The sequence below is a fragment of the Nematolebias whitei genome, chromosome 3 (genome assembly GCF_014905685.2).
Source record: "Nematolebias whitei isolate Nwh7 chromosome 3, NemWhi1, whole genome shotgun sequence".
In the NCBI taxonomy this organism is placed as follows: Eukaryota; Metazoa; Chordata; class Actinopteri; order Cyprinodontiformes; family Rivulidae; genus Nematolebias; species Nematolebias whitei.
Window position 1 is genome coordinate 38,378,807 of NC_056500.1, and position 16,985 is coordinate 38,395,791.

General features: G+C 40.0%; 1 protein-coding gene across 1 annotated transcript in view; it reads right to left on the reverse strand.

The window, feature by feature from the left end:
- cabp4 (calcium binding protein 4) overlaps positions 1–8,220 on the reverse strand; it is a 27,348-nt gene extending 19,128 nt beyond the window's left edge. The window contains exons 1-4 of the mRNA XM_037674327.1: positions 8,193–8,220; positions 7,901–7,955; positions 6,686–6,711; positions 4,135–4,278 (exon numbers count right to left, since the gene is read on the reverse strand). Of these exons, the coding sequence (XP_037530255.1) occupies positions 4,135–4,278; positions 6,686–6,711; positions 7,901–7,955; positions 8,193–8,220 (253 nt within the window). The remainder of the gene's footprint in view (positions 1–4,134; positions 4,279–6,685; positions 6,712–7,900; positions 7,956–8,192) is intronic.
- Between the last annotated feature and the right edge of the window lie 8,765 nt (positions 8,221–16,985).

The following is a 16,985-nucleotide window of genomic DNA, read 5'->3' on the forward strand; positions in this document are numbered from 1 at the left end:
AAAACCAGAGCGTAAAGATGGGTTATTGTATAATGGGGTATTGTGATATAGTCGGTCATTTAATCCTATACTTTTATGACAGTTCTGCCAACAACTCAATGTGTGATCTAAAACTGAGTTATTGACAATCCCTTCTAGGTCTTTTCAAGCGACAAAGTATTTAAAATCTTTTAGAGTTACTGAATGGCACAAAGGGCAGCACGGTGGCTCAGTTGTTAGAGCTGTTGCCTCTCACCAAGAAGGTCATTGGATCGAATTCATGCCGGGGGTCTTTCTGGGTGGAGTTTGCAAGTTCTCTTTGTGCATTTGTGGGTATTCTCTGCATACTCCAGATTCCTCCCACAGACCAAAAACATGCATGTTAGACTGATTGGTAACTCTAAATTGTCCCTAGGTCTGAGTGAGTGAATGGTTGTTTGTCATGTTTGTCTCTATGTGTCCTTGTGATGGACTGGATACCTGTCCATGGTGTACCCCGCCTCTCACACACTGACTGATGGATATGGGCACCAGTGACCCTGTGACCCAACAATGGAGAAGGTAACGGATGCACAGATGGATGGAAGGTACAAATATTTTTCAATGTTTATCCAAGATAGGATGTATCAATCACAATTATGTGACCACATCTAAATATTTCTTGATTGTGCTACATTACAATGAAGTTAAAAATCAGGGCACTTTATACCTCCCTTCTCTAGAGGAGCTTTTAGTTTTGATATCAAAACATGTTAAATGGCCATTTAAATTTCAATATTAGTGCATTAATTGTCTAAAAGAATAAGGCTAGACACTTTATTGGGAGAGTCTGAAAAAGAGAAATAAACCTTGGGAAAACACACATCTTATCCAGATTTACTCTTCCAATAAGGGGGACTGGCAGGTTCTTCCATTTATATATACCGGTATCTGTTTTAAAGTTATCAATTAATGGAAGGTAATTCAGTTTGAATGAAGTCATTGCATATATTAATACCTAAATATCGAAATCCATTAGGACTCCATTTAAAACATGACACATGAGGTAACTGAGTCATAGCAGTTTATTTAGAGGCATAATTTCATTTTTTCTATAATTAATTTTATACCCTGATAATTTACTATATTCTTCCAAAAGCAACATCAGGTGAAGTATTGAGTTTTTTGTGTTAGACATATACTAATAAATCATCAGCATATATTAATATTTTAAATTTTTACTTGTCAATTTGAATTCCCTTAATACCTTGATTGATGTGTAAGGCAGCTGTCAAGGGTTCAATAGCTGTGGCAAATAGGAGTGGCAATTAGTGGCAGCCTTGTCTGCATCCTCTTCCAGAGTCAAAGATTTTGATGCTATACCGTTTGTTAAAACTGTCACTACTGGTACTCTATATAAAATTTTTATCCATCTTAAAAAAGGTATTCTCAATCCCACCGGCAAATCTTCCATGGAGGAAGCTGAGTCGGGGGACTTTGGGGTTGGTCTGTCCATAACCGTAGTTGAGATTGCCGAGGTAGTTAAACAGCTCCATAGCAGAAGGGATGCAGGGGCGGATGAGATCCACCCTGATGTCTTTCAGGCTCTGAATGCTGTGAAGCTGTCTTGGTTGACATGCTTTTGCAACATCGCATGGACATATAGGGCAGTGCCACTGGATTGACAGACTGGGATGGAAGTTCCACTCTTCAAAAAGGGGAATAGTAGGGTGTCCTCCAATTATAAGGGCATCATTTTCCTTAGCATCCCTGGTAAGGTCTATTCAGGGGTACTGGAGAAGTGAGTCTGATCATCAGTTGAACCTCAGATCCAGGAGAAACAATGCGGGCTCTGTCCTGGCCATGGAACACCAGACAAGCTCTTTACCCTCACTAGGGTTCTCAAGGAGTCATGGGAGTTTGCACATCTAGTCTACTTGTGTTTTGTGGATGTGGAGAAGGCATTTGACTTTGTTCCTCAAGGTACACTGTGGGGGGGGGTGGTCCGTGAGCATGGGATTGGGGGTCCGTTGCTATGGGCTGTTCAGTCTCTATACAAGTGATGCAAGAGCTTGGTTCACATTGCTGGCAGTAAGTCAGACTCCATCAGGGCTGCCCGTTGTCACCAATTCTGTTCATAACTTTCATGGACAGAATTTCTCGGAGCAGGCAAGGGGTGGAGGGAGTCTGGTTCGGTGGCCTTAGGATTCCTTCTCTATTTACGGATGATGTGGTCCTGTTGGCATCATCATGCCATGATCTTAAGCTCTCCCTGGAGTGGTTCACAGCCAAGTTTGAAGTGGCTGGGATGATGATCAGCACCTCCAAATCTGAGGCCATGGTCCTCAGTTGGAAAAGGGTGGATTGCTCTCTTCGGGTTAAGAGTAAGGTTCTGCCTCAAGTGGAGGAGTTCAAGTATCTTGGGGATTTGTTCACGAGTGAGGGAAGGATGGAGTGTGAGATTGACAGACAGACTGGTGGAGCATCTGCAGTATTGCAGACTCTGTGCCAGTCTGTTTTGGTAAACAGAGAGCTGAGCTATAAGGCGAAGCTCTCAGTTTATCGGTCGGCCTACGTTCCTACCCTAATCTATGGCCATGAGCTATGGGTAGTTACAGAAAGAATGAGATTGCAGATACAAGCAGTTAAAATGAGTTTCCACTGCAGGATAGCTGGACTCTCCCTTAGAGACAGCCAGAGAAGTTCAGTTACCAGGAAGAGACTTGGAGTAGAACCATTGCTACTCCACATCAAGAGGAGCCAGTTGAGGTGATTCGGGCATCTGGTATGCACAGTCCCATGGTACCTCCCTAGGGAGGTGGTTTGGTGCCGTTCGACTGGATGGAGACACCGAGAAAGACCCAGGACACATTGGATGTCTCTCATTTTACCAGGGAATACCATGGAATCCTCCCATGTGGAAGAGATAATTCTGGAAAGAGATGTCTGAACCTCCTTGGTCAAGCTTCGAGTAGGAAGATAATAAGTAGAAGATAATGGATGGGTGGATGGATGTCCCAACCCCCCACCTCCACCCCTATCAGCCTGACTTTGGTTTGGTCCACTAAATCCCTGACTCGTGGGGAGTATACCTGAAGACAGGAGGGTGTAAAAAGTGTGAAGATTTACCTTTAAGTAGACAGGTTGCCATCAGTTTCCCATAATCTAACATGAGCATTCCAGCCTGTCACTATTTTCCACCCTTAGTCTTTATATAGATGTTTTCCTTAAGCTGATGATAAACTGTCTTTTCATTTATTTATTTTTTTAAAGAAGAAGTTTTAAACCCAACATTTTTCAGTCAGATCATCTGGACAGTTTCTTTTTTTGTGCTGAAACGTTTCACCTTCGATTTGGAAGGCTTCATCAGTCAAAGAAACACACAACACAAAACTGATTCTTCCCCCAACAGCTTACTCCAAAGTGGAACAAACCAGTTATGTTGGTGCTAAGATGGTGTCGTTGTCACGCCCCCTCCTCCATTGCTGGCCCTCTTCTGGCCCACATAACAAGTTTTAAACTTTTGCTTCTTGCACAACTGATTTTGTATATTTTACTCATACTCTTAGGCATGTATTTGAGTCTATAATAAAAAAACGATGATGGTCATTGGTTTCTCAGTTTAGACTGACGTTTTTAATAAATAAAATAAAAAATATCAAATATTGCTCTTCTTGTCTGAGTCTAATCTGTTCACAGCAGGTTTATGTAAAGTATTGGCCTTATTTAAACATGAAATAGATAGTGCAGGTTCTGGCCCTTCAGGCAGGTGGCATGAATCCTGGTTTTAGTTGCATTATTGATTCACCTTAAAGTTGAGATTCTAATCACACACCCATCTCTGTAATTAATCATTCAGAAAGAAAATCAGAGACAGTTACAACATAAATAGCAAAGGAAAGGTAAGTGTAAAACCCACACATATACACAATGTAGCATGCATACACTCCAGCACCTGCAGCCTGAGGTTCATTAATCAACATGCTAAAACATCTTGGCTGTTCCAAAGTCCAAAGGCTAACCTCAGAACATTGTGAGCTTGCAGAAAATAGCTCAGTCACATGGGTTCATGCAGCGCACAGAAAACCTGCTCGTTTTAGAAAGACCCATCAGTCATGCACCCATAACCTAAAGGAGGAAGAATACAAACCTTCTGCCTGACAGCTAAATACTAACATTTCATCTTGATTTGTTGGATGATCTCAATGAGCTCCATCTCTGTGGGCATGTAGCCCATGGTCCTCATGCAGTCTGCGATGTCTTTGTAATGAATGAATCCATCTGCATCATAGTCAAATTCCTTAAAGGCCTCCTGCAGCTCTGACAGAGACAGAAAACAAATTACCGGTATACTACCGCAACAAACCATAAAGTTACCTTGAGTCGAACACACACACAAATGGTTAATGCTAATTTTAATAACTGCATACTGTAAAAAAAAAATCTGTTAGTTGTTGACTCCAGGAAATGTCTGACACCGTTCTGTTGAGTTCTATAAACAAATGTGACATTAACACCTCTAAACTTCAAGCTGTGCTTTCTATAGTTTTCTTTTTGTTTTGTCTTCATAGCTTGTGACATTGTCAAAAGATTTTAACGCAGTAGTTAAGATATTTTGAAGCGGCAATCTGTGGAAAATCTATAAGAAAATGTTATCTATTGAATCTTTGAATGTTGCTATGATGTTTGCATTGGAGATGATGGCACCAACAAAGAGACGTGAACAGAGGAGGGAGACTGGGTGTAATGGGCACAGGATGCTGAATATGGAGTTGCTAAGGAGGAGGTAAGGAGGAGGAACACAGCTGTGGCGAAGGACGTGCAGAGTGTCAGTGTGACAGAGGGTGAGGTGGAGGAGGTCCCTTGAATGTTCTCAGTTTGGAGAAAGAAAGTTTATTTCTGACCATATTGACGAGTTAAAGGTTAAGATCAAAGTCAATTGCTGCTACACCAAAAAAGGGAAATCTCAAAAATGTAATCGTAGATCAATACTAGTTTATAAACTTTTACATTAGTACCAATTTTTTTTTACAGTATTTTTTGTTGTTGTATTTTTAAGCTGAAATAAAGGCAGAGCACTTCCTGATGGAACCCAATATTTCAGACAGAATAACCATATAATGTAAAACTGATGGTGGTGACATTTGTTGTTGTGGCTCTGCTCAGACTAACCATTAGCCATCAGTTGGGTCAGAACCTGTCAGAACCAAGAGCTAAAATCCATCCCAGGCCATCAGACAGCATTCAGATAACACTGAATACAGACCTGGACAGCCTTAATGTTTAGTAAAAACATTTTCACTCAACACCTTCAGAGGTGGTCTCAACTTTTTGTACTTTATGTTATCTGAGGCAGCACGGTGGCACAGTTGGTAGAGCTGCCGCCTCTCAGCGAGCAGATCATCCGGTTCAAATCCTGACATGGGGCATTTCTGGGTGGAGTTTGCATGTTCTCTCTGTGCTGTGTGGGTTTTCTCCAGGTACTCCAGTTTCCTCCCACAGACCAAAAACATGCATGTTAGGCTGATTGGTAACTCTAAATTGTCCCTAGGTGTGAGTGAGAGACTGAATGGTTGTTTGTCTCCATGTGTCCCTGTGATGGACTGGAGACCTATCCAGGGTGTACCCCGCCTCTCGCATAGTGATGGTTGGACATGGGCACCGGCGACCCCCGTGACCCAAAATGGAATAAACGGGTAAAGAAAATGGATGGATGGATGGATGGATGGGTAAAGATAATGGATGGATGGATGTTATCTGTCTAAAACAGGTCTCTTGAAAATGAGTCATGTGACTCAGTGAGACTGAGCTGTATAAATAAAGGCTGAATTAATGTTTTCACGGTCTGTTTAATAATCTGAACATAATATGTTCCGTGCCCCACTGTAAGAGTTATAATCTGGAGGTCATGGGGTAAAAAGATGCTTCAGCTGCAGGCTGGTTAAAGAGAACCACAGTGAAATAGAAATGTTATATTATTTTTGAAAATTACAGATGACATGACCACCATTCTAAAGAGGAGAGGGCTTGTTATGAATGCAGTTCAAAAGCTGAGCTCTCTGATGGTATGGGGGTGCATTTGTGCTAATGGCATGGGCAGCTTGACATTGGTAAAAGCAGCATCAACACTAAAAGTATATACAGGTTTTAGGAAGACACATGCTCCCATCCAGCCTGAAATCTGGCAGACGGTTGAACATCTAGAATACTATCAGACAAGATTTTGTTCCCTTGAAAACTTCCAGAAACTGGTCTCAGTGCGTAGAAATTTACAGTTTGTATTTTTTAAAGAGGGGCTGCTTCAGAGTGGCAAACAGGGCCCTGCTCCACCTTTTAGAGATTTGTTGCTGCCAGAAAATGTGTTTGCTCAGCTGACAGCAAAGTGTGTGTACCTGCATACTGAGCGGGCTACTTTAGTCATTCGATTGCAAAAACATTTAGGGGTACAAAATAACTGTCAGCTGTGAATGCTCTCAATCAGAACTTTCCAATTGCAGATAAATTCCTCAAAATGGATATATTGTATATTGCCAGATCTGAACAGGGCTTATTTCTCTAAAGTGAGGTCGATCAAGGTTCAAGTCTGAGAATCCTCCAGTGTCCTACTTGAAATAACAAGAGCAGAAACTTAAAAGGAAGTTTAAAATACTGATACAACTAAAAACATATATCTTTTGACAAGTTAAATGTAACATACATGTTGTATTGCTCCATCCAAACATCTTACCATCTATCTCCCCTGGCATCAGCTCCCTGTCCTGCAGAGCAGAAAAAGGACACAATGGTAATAATTAGACATCAGAGTCTCAGAGCGGCATGTGAAACCAGGGTAGCTTTAAAAAGGAATCATCCAGAGAAATATCCGACCATATCATTTTTTTTTAAACCGTTTTTACCTACCAAATTAGAACAACATGCACATCATGTCAACACTGTGATGCGCTGACAGGAAACTCTAATGGGATTTCACCCAGCAACACATCTCTCTAATTGGCAAAATGATACAACATCACACCACATCTGCACAGTCACGCTTCATCTACAGCATCCTGAGAGGAACGTAGCTTCACTTCAGACGTGCACGGATACATGCACACGGACAGCCATCCTAAACAAACCTTACGCACATCACGGAGAGAAACAAAATCATTTCTGTAAATCTGCTTCTACTCAGGCAGGAGATGTTTGCATACGGCCACGTGTGCAAGTCGTGCACTGCTTTCTGACTTGTTTTGACAACTGCTGGAGGTGATCGCTCCCGTTTCTCTTGTTCCCCGTCTTTTTTTGTGAAAGAGGAGAGTCATAACTGGAGGCTAGAAACAAAATGTCCACTTTAAGAATAGAGGATGACAGTGGAGTTCAGGTTTGCTGAGGGCAAGAAATAAAAATATACTAATGTGTCTTGCTATGCACAGACAGGGGAACATCACAGGTGAACAAATTCTAACATTTTACATGTTTTATTTATTTATTTACCAACTCCTTTAGGTGATACTTTACAGTGGCACATGCAAAATAAGTTATCTTTATATTTATTTTGCATTTTGTTGACTTTATAGGGTCAAATGTTGAAACAAAAAGGTGAATGTTAAAGCTGTCTTCAGTGCTTTTGCTCCTTTAAAATAAAATGCACTTCCTCTGGTTGTGAGATAAGCTACTGCTGTGATTGGTTTGAAAAATGAATTTAAAACATTCATTACCTCCCAAAGCATATAAGCTTCTTTAATTACACATTTGTGATTCTGTGTATGAATATGCTTATCTGTATGAATGTGTATATTAAAACATTGTTCTTTCATGTTTTAAGTTATTGTCCTTTGTACGGACTGTATCTTTGTGAGCTTTGTTCATGAAATGTTCTTTACTAATGAAGTCTGGTAAGTTTTGGTAAATGTTTGTCTGATTTGTATGTTTCTGTGTGACCCTGTGATGGACTGATGACCTGTCCAAAGTGTTCCTCACCTTTCCCTTGACAAATATAAGCAGCTGCAGCAACACTGAACAGGACTAACACATTCAAATCAAACTGGTTGTCCCACTATGGGGGTGTTTCTACTTATAAGACTGAGTTTGTTGTGGCTCCTCGGACTGATGAAATCTTCTGGATGAAAGACGAAACGTTTCAATAAGTAAAAAGCCTTGACTGTTGTTTCTCATAGAGGAACAAAGAGGGAATTTGGAAATACCCTCCATCCATCTTGGGAGTTAGATAACTTTAAAAATAAATGAGGTACCAACTTTCATTTTATTGTGTTGCTGCATCTAGGCCTAATAAAGGTTTCTTGTGAAACTTGAGTTGTAATGTTAAAATCCAAGATGGCCACCACCATATATGTATATATGTAAACCTTGTGAGCTTGATAACTTGACAAAAGGGCAATGTGTCAATGTCTATATCGGTATGGCTGCATCTAAAATCACTATCAAAAATTGTGTTCCCAGAACTTCTCACATCAAAATTCAAGATGGCTGCCACCATTGGCCACCCCCTGGGTCTGCCATTGCTCCTGGTGGTGGATAAAATGGCTCTCTCTGCTTACAAGGAATCATCACTCTGCAAGCAAGCAAATAATAAAATAAAAAAAAAATCCCTCTGTTCTTCTCCACAGTGTAACTCCTACCCACATGAACATCTTTCACCAAAAACATTAAGGTTTCAATCGCTGTTCAATACCAGTACAGAAAAACACTCATCTGGAAAACTACAAACATTCACTATTCAAATCCGTCAGTGATGGGGGACATTGGCATACTGCTTGTTCATTTGCAAGCCAGCTATGTAAATGGCGGGCATTCGCGTTTGTGTGTCTTTGTGCTTCTTCCCCTGTGTTAGCAAAATATTCCATGAGCCAGCGAACAAATTTTAATTCAGCTCTTCATTGGTAGTTCATTACCCTTCAGATTCAACATGTTTTTAAATGGCTGTCACAGCTAATCAACTATAGCAAACATAAAAACATCTACTCTACAGCTACTGTATATCTCTGTCATCTTTATAGGTACTGAGCTGAAATTTGGTGTGGTAGTTGCTGAGAGTCATTTCCAACACATTTTACAAGCAATGTGACATATTTGGTATTAAGTGTTGGGGTAAACTCTGTCCCTCTGTTAGCTAAATATTTCATGAACCAGTGGACAAATTTTCACAAAACTAAAAATATAATATTTAGATTTACACCAAATTTCAAAGTGAACTTGATTTAAGATGACTGCAACAGCTGATAGAACTAAAATAATTTTTAAAGAAATTGAGGTCAGATTTACTGTGGTAGTAGCTGATATATATATATATATATATATATATATATATATATATATACTGTATTTCCTACTTTGAGACAGATTGAATAAAATGTTTGTTTAAACATCTCAAAACAAGTAGCAAATGGTTCAAATCTCACATTTAGACTTTTATTTTACTCTTTCTATTAAATGATTGTGTAAATCACAAGTCAAGTTTAATCAAGTTTAATTAGATGTGCTTATTTGCACATCTAAACATCAAATTTCAGACTGTGTATAATCATAAACAATTAGCTGGAGAAGGTTATTATGAATGATTGAATTATTTTTGAACCTGAAAATAAATGGTGTGAAATAAAAATGCATTTTAAGGCTAGGCAGTCCATCTCATGTTCAACATCCAAACGTGTTTGACAAACAACGTGCACACTCGTCATTTCTCCTGAAGTTATTTAGAAACTCCAGTGAACACTAACAGGCAAGTTCTTGGAAGATGGCCACAGAAAATCCACAAATATACAGAGAAATCCAGGGGAAGAGATTTAAAGCTGCAGACTTTTAGCTGTGAGGTGACACTGTACCTTCAAGCAGGTTCTGATCTGCAACGTTTCAGGCAAACATTCAACTTGGAAGCATGAGAACATGACTTGATGAACATTAATAGTAGTTAGTAAACAATCCATCCATCCATCCATTCATTCATCCATGCATCAATCCATCCATCCATCCATCATTCATCCCTCTATCTACCCCTCCTTCCATCATCCATTCATCTATCCATCCCTCCCTCATCTCTTCATTTTCACCCCTTTATCCATCCATCTACTCATACATCATCCATCCATCCTTCCCTCCATCTCTTCATCCATCCATCCCTTCTTCCATCCATCCATCCCTCCATCCCTTCATCCATCCCTCCATCCATCCAGACAATGTTGGCTCTTGGGGGCAGCAACTTGAGCAGGGAGGTCCACACATCTCTTTCCACAGTCACCCTCTTCCAACTCTTCTGGCAAGACTCCAAGGTGTCCCTTGACCAGCAGAGAAACTTAAGGGCTCTGCATACTCCTTCCAAAGTGACAAAACTGGCTCTCATTGATGTAGTTGTGTGATGAAAATCATTTAATTTTGATCTTAGAGCCGCTTCCCTTTCCCCTTCTCGACACAAGGCCCGGGTCCAACTTTATCTCACAGGCGTACGTGCCAAGGATTGTGTGATTGATCAGAAGTTTGTGGGCATGTTTGTCAATGTGGAAATGTGCTCGGATATACAGCTGGATGACTGTCCAACTGCCAAATTAGTCAAATGGGCCAAAACCTCCTGGATGGGCACCATGCGTCTCGTGGACTTTGAACGGTGATTGTGAAAACCAACATCCCACAACCAAGTGACTGCAAATTGACTGTTTGGCTTCAAATGAAGTTTGCTGGGCCCTTGAGTATCTTTGGCATGTCCTGGGTCTTCTCCAGGGTCTCTTCTTGGTCTTTTCCTTATAAGAGGCCTTAACCACCTCAGCTGACTCCTCTGGATGTGGAGGAGCAGCAGCGCTGCACTAAGTCTCTCCTTGGTAACTGAACTTCTCACCCTATCACTGTATAGACTCCATCTACCCTGCAGAGAATACTTATTGAGACAGCCTGTATCTGCAACATTGGTCTTTCAGTCACTGTCCAGAGTTCATGGACATAGGTGAGGGTAAGAACATAGATCTACTGGTAAACAAAGAGCTTCTCCTTGCAGCTTGGCTCCCACTTCTCCACAACAGACCTGCACAGAGACACAATACTGCAGAAGCTGCACCTGTCGATGTCACACTCCATTCTTCCCTCGCTCATGAACAAAACCCTGATACTTGAACTCCTCTACTTGAGGCAGCTCCGCACTCCCAACCCATAGAGGACAGTCCACACTTTCCCATCTGAGACCATGGCCTCAAACACAATTGGCCCTCGTGGAGTCCATCTTCCACCCTGAAAGAGTTCAACTTCATTATCATATCATGAAAACCTCATTATGACAAAACGTGTTCGTATTTTTTTCTGATGAGAAGCAGCTGGATCTGACTCATGGGGATCTTCCTTAGAACAAAGATGTCAAAGACCAGTAGAGATATATAAGTTCAAAGCAAGAAAACCTCTATAAGCTCCAATTATTGTGAGCACAGACTTGCTGCAGGCCAGCTTCTCTTTGCTTTGATGCTGTAACCACAAAGTCTCAACGCATTTCAAAAGCAGAGATTTGGAGGAAGATGCTCCTGGTGTTTTGCTCCGACAGTTTTGTTTTTAATCAAACTCTGAAATTTTTCATGAAATTAAATCATTTTAATGAGCTTTCCAGTAATTTTAACATAAAATCATACACTAAACATCCCAAAGAGAGCTGCATTATTATACATATCATTTCCAACCTAGATCATAACACCAACCAAGGGAACTGTGGTTGCATATTTGGAAATGAAATTGATTAATAAATGTATTTTACCAGAGATAAAATAAGTCTAATGAAGATATAACTATCTGAACAGCTGGGTCAGCTATTTCTAATTAACTACTTCATTTCTGATTTTAAAATAATTTATTATCACAAGAAAATGAGTTTCTAAGTCAAAATAAATAACTGTTGATCTGGAGAAAACAACTTCTGTCATTCTAAGGTAAGAAAAGGTAAATAACATATTATCTCGAGGAATTAAGTGCTGGTAGTTCAAGATTATAAGGTGTTATCCCAAGTTAACGTCATGGGAAATCTTTCTAAGGATCTTCACCCTCTGCCTCTGTGGTTCCAGATTTATTTTTAACAGAAAAATGTGTTTCAACTTTTACAGTTACAGTTAAAGATATCCACTTATCCTTGGCATGAGTGTTTCATTCATTTTGAGGACTGGAATGACAATTTACAAGTTCAAAGTTTTTTTTTTTTTAAACACAAGAATTTAATGTTCTACCTTGAATTCACTGAGGATTGTTCTAATCTTGTGCTACAATCAGTTTTTCTAACAGTCCTCACCTGTCACACTCAGGTGAAAAGAAATGGGTTAAAGGTGTTCAGGGACGACCCAGAACACACCAAGTTTCAATCAAGATAAGAACAGAAAGCTGCTGGAACCCCCATGTGCCTGTGCACCATGAAGCGAGTTTTACATCTCCATGGTCTGAGAGGCCGATGACCAAGAAAGAAGCTCCTGTTCCAAAAGCAACACCTTCAGGCTCAGCTGAAAGCTGCAGCTGCCCACATGGAGGAGCCAGATGTTTTCTGCAGAAAAGTTTAATAGTCAGACAAGATAAAGATTGAGCTATTTGTTAGCAGGAAGTAGGCTCAGAGGCGATAAGGAGAAGTATTTACACCTAAGAACAATGAACTAATTGTCAGGTATGGCAGTGGTAGCATCATGATGTGGAGGAGGAGGAGGTCTGCCTACAAATTCTCCAACTTCACCTCAGATCAACAGCTGGATGGTTGAAACCTGGCCACTGATGGGTGTTCCAACAGGACAGAGATCCAAACCCAGGAACACTGGGTTCTGATTGGATGAACAATAAGTATCAAAAATGGCAGTCCCAAAGCTCTGACCTCAATCCTATTGAAAACTTAATTTCATCTTAAAAACATGGTTCGTGCCAAGAAACAGCCAGTTTCTATAAACTTTACCAATAAAAGTATTCTGACCTCAGCCAGAGTTATGGCAGGGTGTTTTGTGCCTGTGTGTCATCATATCGTGCCACACCAGAAAGACCGTCATGCTTTTGCCCTGTCATCGACCTGACAGAGATCTGCAGATGTTCCATGGACCAGACTTCAGGTGCAGGAAGTTGAAAGATGGTCCATGTTCTGGATTTGGTCCTGCATTCCTGGCAAGCCCCTATTTTACCAAGTTGTTTTTAGATTTTCCGATGTGGGTTCTTGCCCAAATGAGCACATAATTCTTTTTTCTTCAGTCTACTTCTTTTAGTCAGAGTTCGGGGGGTGTTTTGGGATTGTTGGGTGCTCTATGGTTGTTAGTTTGACACCTTTTCATTGGTTTATTCTGTATTTTGGGGTGTTAAGTTTATTGGAAGACTTGTGGATGCTAAAAACTTTTCACTTTACTTTTAAAGGTACTGGTGCTTATATATTGACATAGAGTGGGCGCTACGAATCATTTTCTCATCTCCTTTTTTCAATTGTATTGATTGTCTCTCTTCATATTGCAGGTGGAGCAGAAGTAGTTTGTTGGAGAGTGTGATATTGACCTTGTGTGGAAAATCCTCAATAAGTTCAAACTTGCGCACAATTTCTTGTGTTTAAAAATCATTGAAGTTGTTTGTTGTACAATCACTCCACCCTGAAAAAAAGAACGCTTCAAACAAATCATTAAAAGTCTGACATTAAGCTGGCATTCATGCACATGGTGTGTGTATGTAAACTTCTGACCACAGCTCTAAATCTCCTTAATAAAGACTCTACCTTCGGTTGGTGCTTTTGCATCATTTTTGTGACGATCCATGCTTTTACTCGATCTCTCTGTTTTCTTTTCTTCTTGATTAACTAAGATTATTTTCATCTTCCAGTTTTTTTTTATTTATATATATTTTATAAATGATAAACAGAAGAGCAGATCAGAGGGATGCTGGAGCTGAGCTGTGAAATATTTTCTTCCCAACAGATGTTACCACTCTTGGTGTCTCAAACATAAATCACACAAGGTCATCCTGCAGAAGTTCACAGCAGCATCAAAAAAGGAAATGTTATGATTTATTTGGTTCCTGCCTCGCATGGCAGCCATTAAAATGATTATTCACTGTATAATATCGCCAACACAGTCGAGAGCCAAGATGAAATTGCATCAGGAGCTATATCACTTCTCTTATGACTCTTGTCCCTGCCTGACTCATTTAATCCTTATGTTTTAATGCAATTTTATTATTTTTTTCCTCCACTGTTCACCCTCCACAGAACTGTCCAGTCATGCAGGGGCAACATTTAGTTAGCAGGACGAGCACATTAATTGGATTTTTTGCTCCATCCAGAAAGGGTTAGACAGCATGCCATGCAGTCAGACTCACTCCATCTATCAGAATGAACTCATTAAAATGTAATGTCACTCTGTCTGTCTTCACATGGCTGCTTTGTTAGCATGACACAAACACACACACAATGGGTATACAAGTAAAACTATGGTCTTTTCACTCAATCAGCAGTTTTTTTTTTTTGTTGCTCTTTCTTCCTTTTAGCCCTCCTTTTGTTGGACCTGATGACCAGCAGTGTATAGATGGTCTTTCTTGCCTCTGTGTGCTCAACATCAGCCAAGAGAGTGCGCCTCGTTGCTGACTAATTGTTGAAGTAAACCTACGCAGATCAGCTTTTACGTCAGGGAGAAATCTGAACTGACGCACAGAAGCACGAGATCATGGGGCAATGATAAGATGATAATGATAATCTTCCACAAACAGCTTTAAAACAATGAAACAGCCTCCATCATTGATAAGAAATCTAGTGATGAATCTTGGGTAAATGATGATGAGCGCTTAGAGACTCCCCTTAAAATCTCTGTTCTGCTGTAAATCCTCTGTGACGAAGACAGTTACGCTCTGCTTTGTTTTCAGTTCTAAAAAGGATTTTACAGTTCAAAATGAAAAAATGGGTTCATTTTAACAGCAGCATCAACTAAGTGGGACAACTACGAGTGATATAAATAGCCTTTGAAATCCATTTTATGATGGCAGCTGCTGGGAGTTTGATATGAACAGCAGAACAGGGTCTGATGTCGTATCGTTACATTTACACCACATGATTACCACACCCAGGAGAATTCATAACACTGATATGTCAGTCTCTAAGAAAAGGAGAAAAAGGAAAAAAAAAGTATGTTTGATCATGAGTTGCACGATGGTGAAGTGGTTAGCACGATTCAAATCTCAGCTGAAAATTATGTGTGAGGAGTTTTCATGTTGTATTCCTGCATGTGTTGGTTTTCTTTAGATATGAAAGTTTTCTTTGACATTTTTATCACATAAAAATAAAACAAACATAACAAGTGGTACGCTGATGTCCCTCATCGCTGAAGAATCTGAATAGTGAATGTTTGTAGTTTTTGAGATGAGAGTGATTTTCTGGACTGGAACAGCACAGGGAATGAAGTATTTTGGAGCAGGATATTCAAGTGGAGTTACACTGTGGAGACGAAGAAAATAAGATTTATTTACAGTATGTATTTATTGCTTGGCCGGGGCAGCACATAAAGATGGACCCTGGCAAGTAGAGGGAGCAACTTTATCCACCACAAGGAGCAGTGGTGGAGCCAGTGGGTGGCCAGTGGTGGCCTTGGCCAATATAGATTAATCCTGAGCCACCTCAACCATTTGAGGAAGCTACACTTTTAAGCAATATAATAACTAGAAATCATAGTTTCCTCAAATGATAGGGGTGGTTGAAGTACTTATATATTCAATTCAATTCAATCCAGTTCATTTATATAGCACCAATTCACAACACAGCTGTCTCTGGGCACTGTACAGAAACATTCATATACATATTTTTTGTAAGGTTCTCTATTGAAGGAAGATAGCAGACTCATTGAATCTTCACTTTGTTGCAGTTTCCCATCATGAGCAAGCACAATGGCAACAGTGGAAAGGAAAAACTCCCTTTAGAAAGGAAGAAACCTCGAGCAGAACCAGACTCAAGATAAGCGACCCTCTGCTTTGACCGTCTGGGTTTGAGAGGAACAGGAAGGAGAGACAAACACAGAATGGCAGATCCAGATGTAGGTGCAGGTGTCCCCCTTATTGGAAGAAAAACAAAAACACATGAGCAGAGTAAGTAAAGACAATAGCATACTGAAGAGATGTGATCAGTTTTTCCTCCAGCAGTCTAAGCCTATAGCAGCATAACTAAGGGACAGCTCAGGAAACCCAAGCCAACCCTAACTATAGGATTTATCAGTAAGGAAAGACTTAAGCCTAATCTTAAAACTGGACAATGTGTAAGCCAAATGGACAGAAACTGGAAGTTGGTTCCACAAGAGAGGAGCCTGATAACTAAAAGATCTTCCTCCCATTCTGTTTTTGGAAACCCTAGGAACCGCACGTAAGCCTGCAGTCTGAGAGCGAATTGCTCTGTTGGGAAAATATGGAACAATAAGATCTGTAATTTAAGATGGAGCTAGGTTTTTGAGAGTTTTGTAGGTTAGAAGTAAGATTTTGAATTCTATTCTGAATTGGGCAGGGAGCCATTGGAGAGAAGCTAAAACTGGAGAGATATGATCTCTCCTATCAACTCATTAAAACTCTGGCAGCAGCTTTATTTCGTCCCATATATATATATATATATATATGTGTGTGTGTGTGTGTGTGTGTGTGTGTGTGTGTGTGTGTATATATATATGAATATCTAACCAGGATAACCACTGTGAAAGCAAAATCACATCATGTTGCTGCTGATCTGTTTCATGTTGCTGTGTTCATGTGTGCTCATCTACTCACACACTCATGTTGGTGCTGCTGTTCGACGTGATGTTTTTGTGCTATTTGTGCTTAGTGTATATTTAGTTGATGTTTTTCTTAGTTCATATCTTAGATTTTATTATTGTTTTACTTTTACATTTTATTGTTGGATGTAACTAGGACCCTGTGTACATAATTTCGTTCCACCACATGTACTACATGGGGTGCGAATGACAAATAAAGAACCTTGAATCCTTGAATGTATATACACATGCATGCACACACACACACCCACACACACACACACACACACACAAATATATATATATATATATATATATATATATATATATATATATATA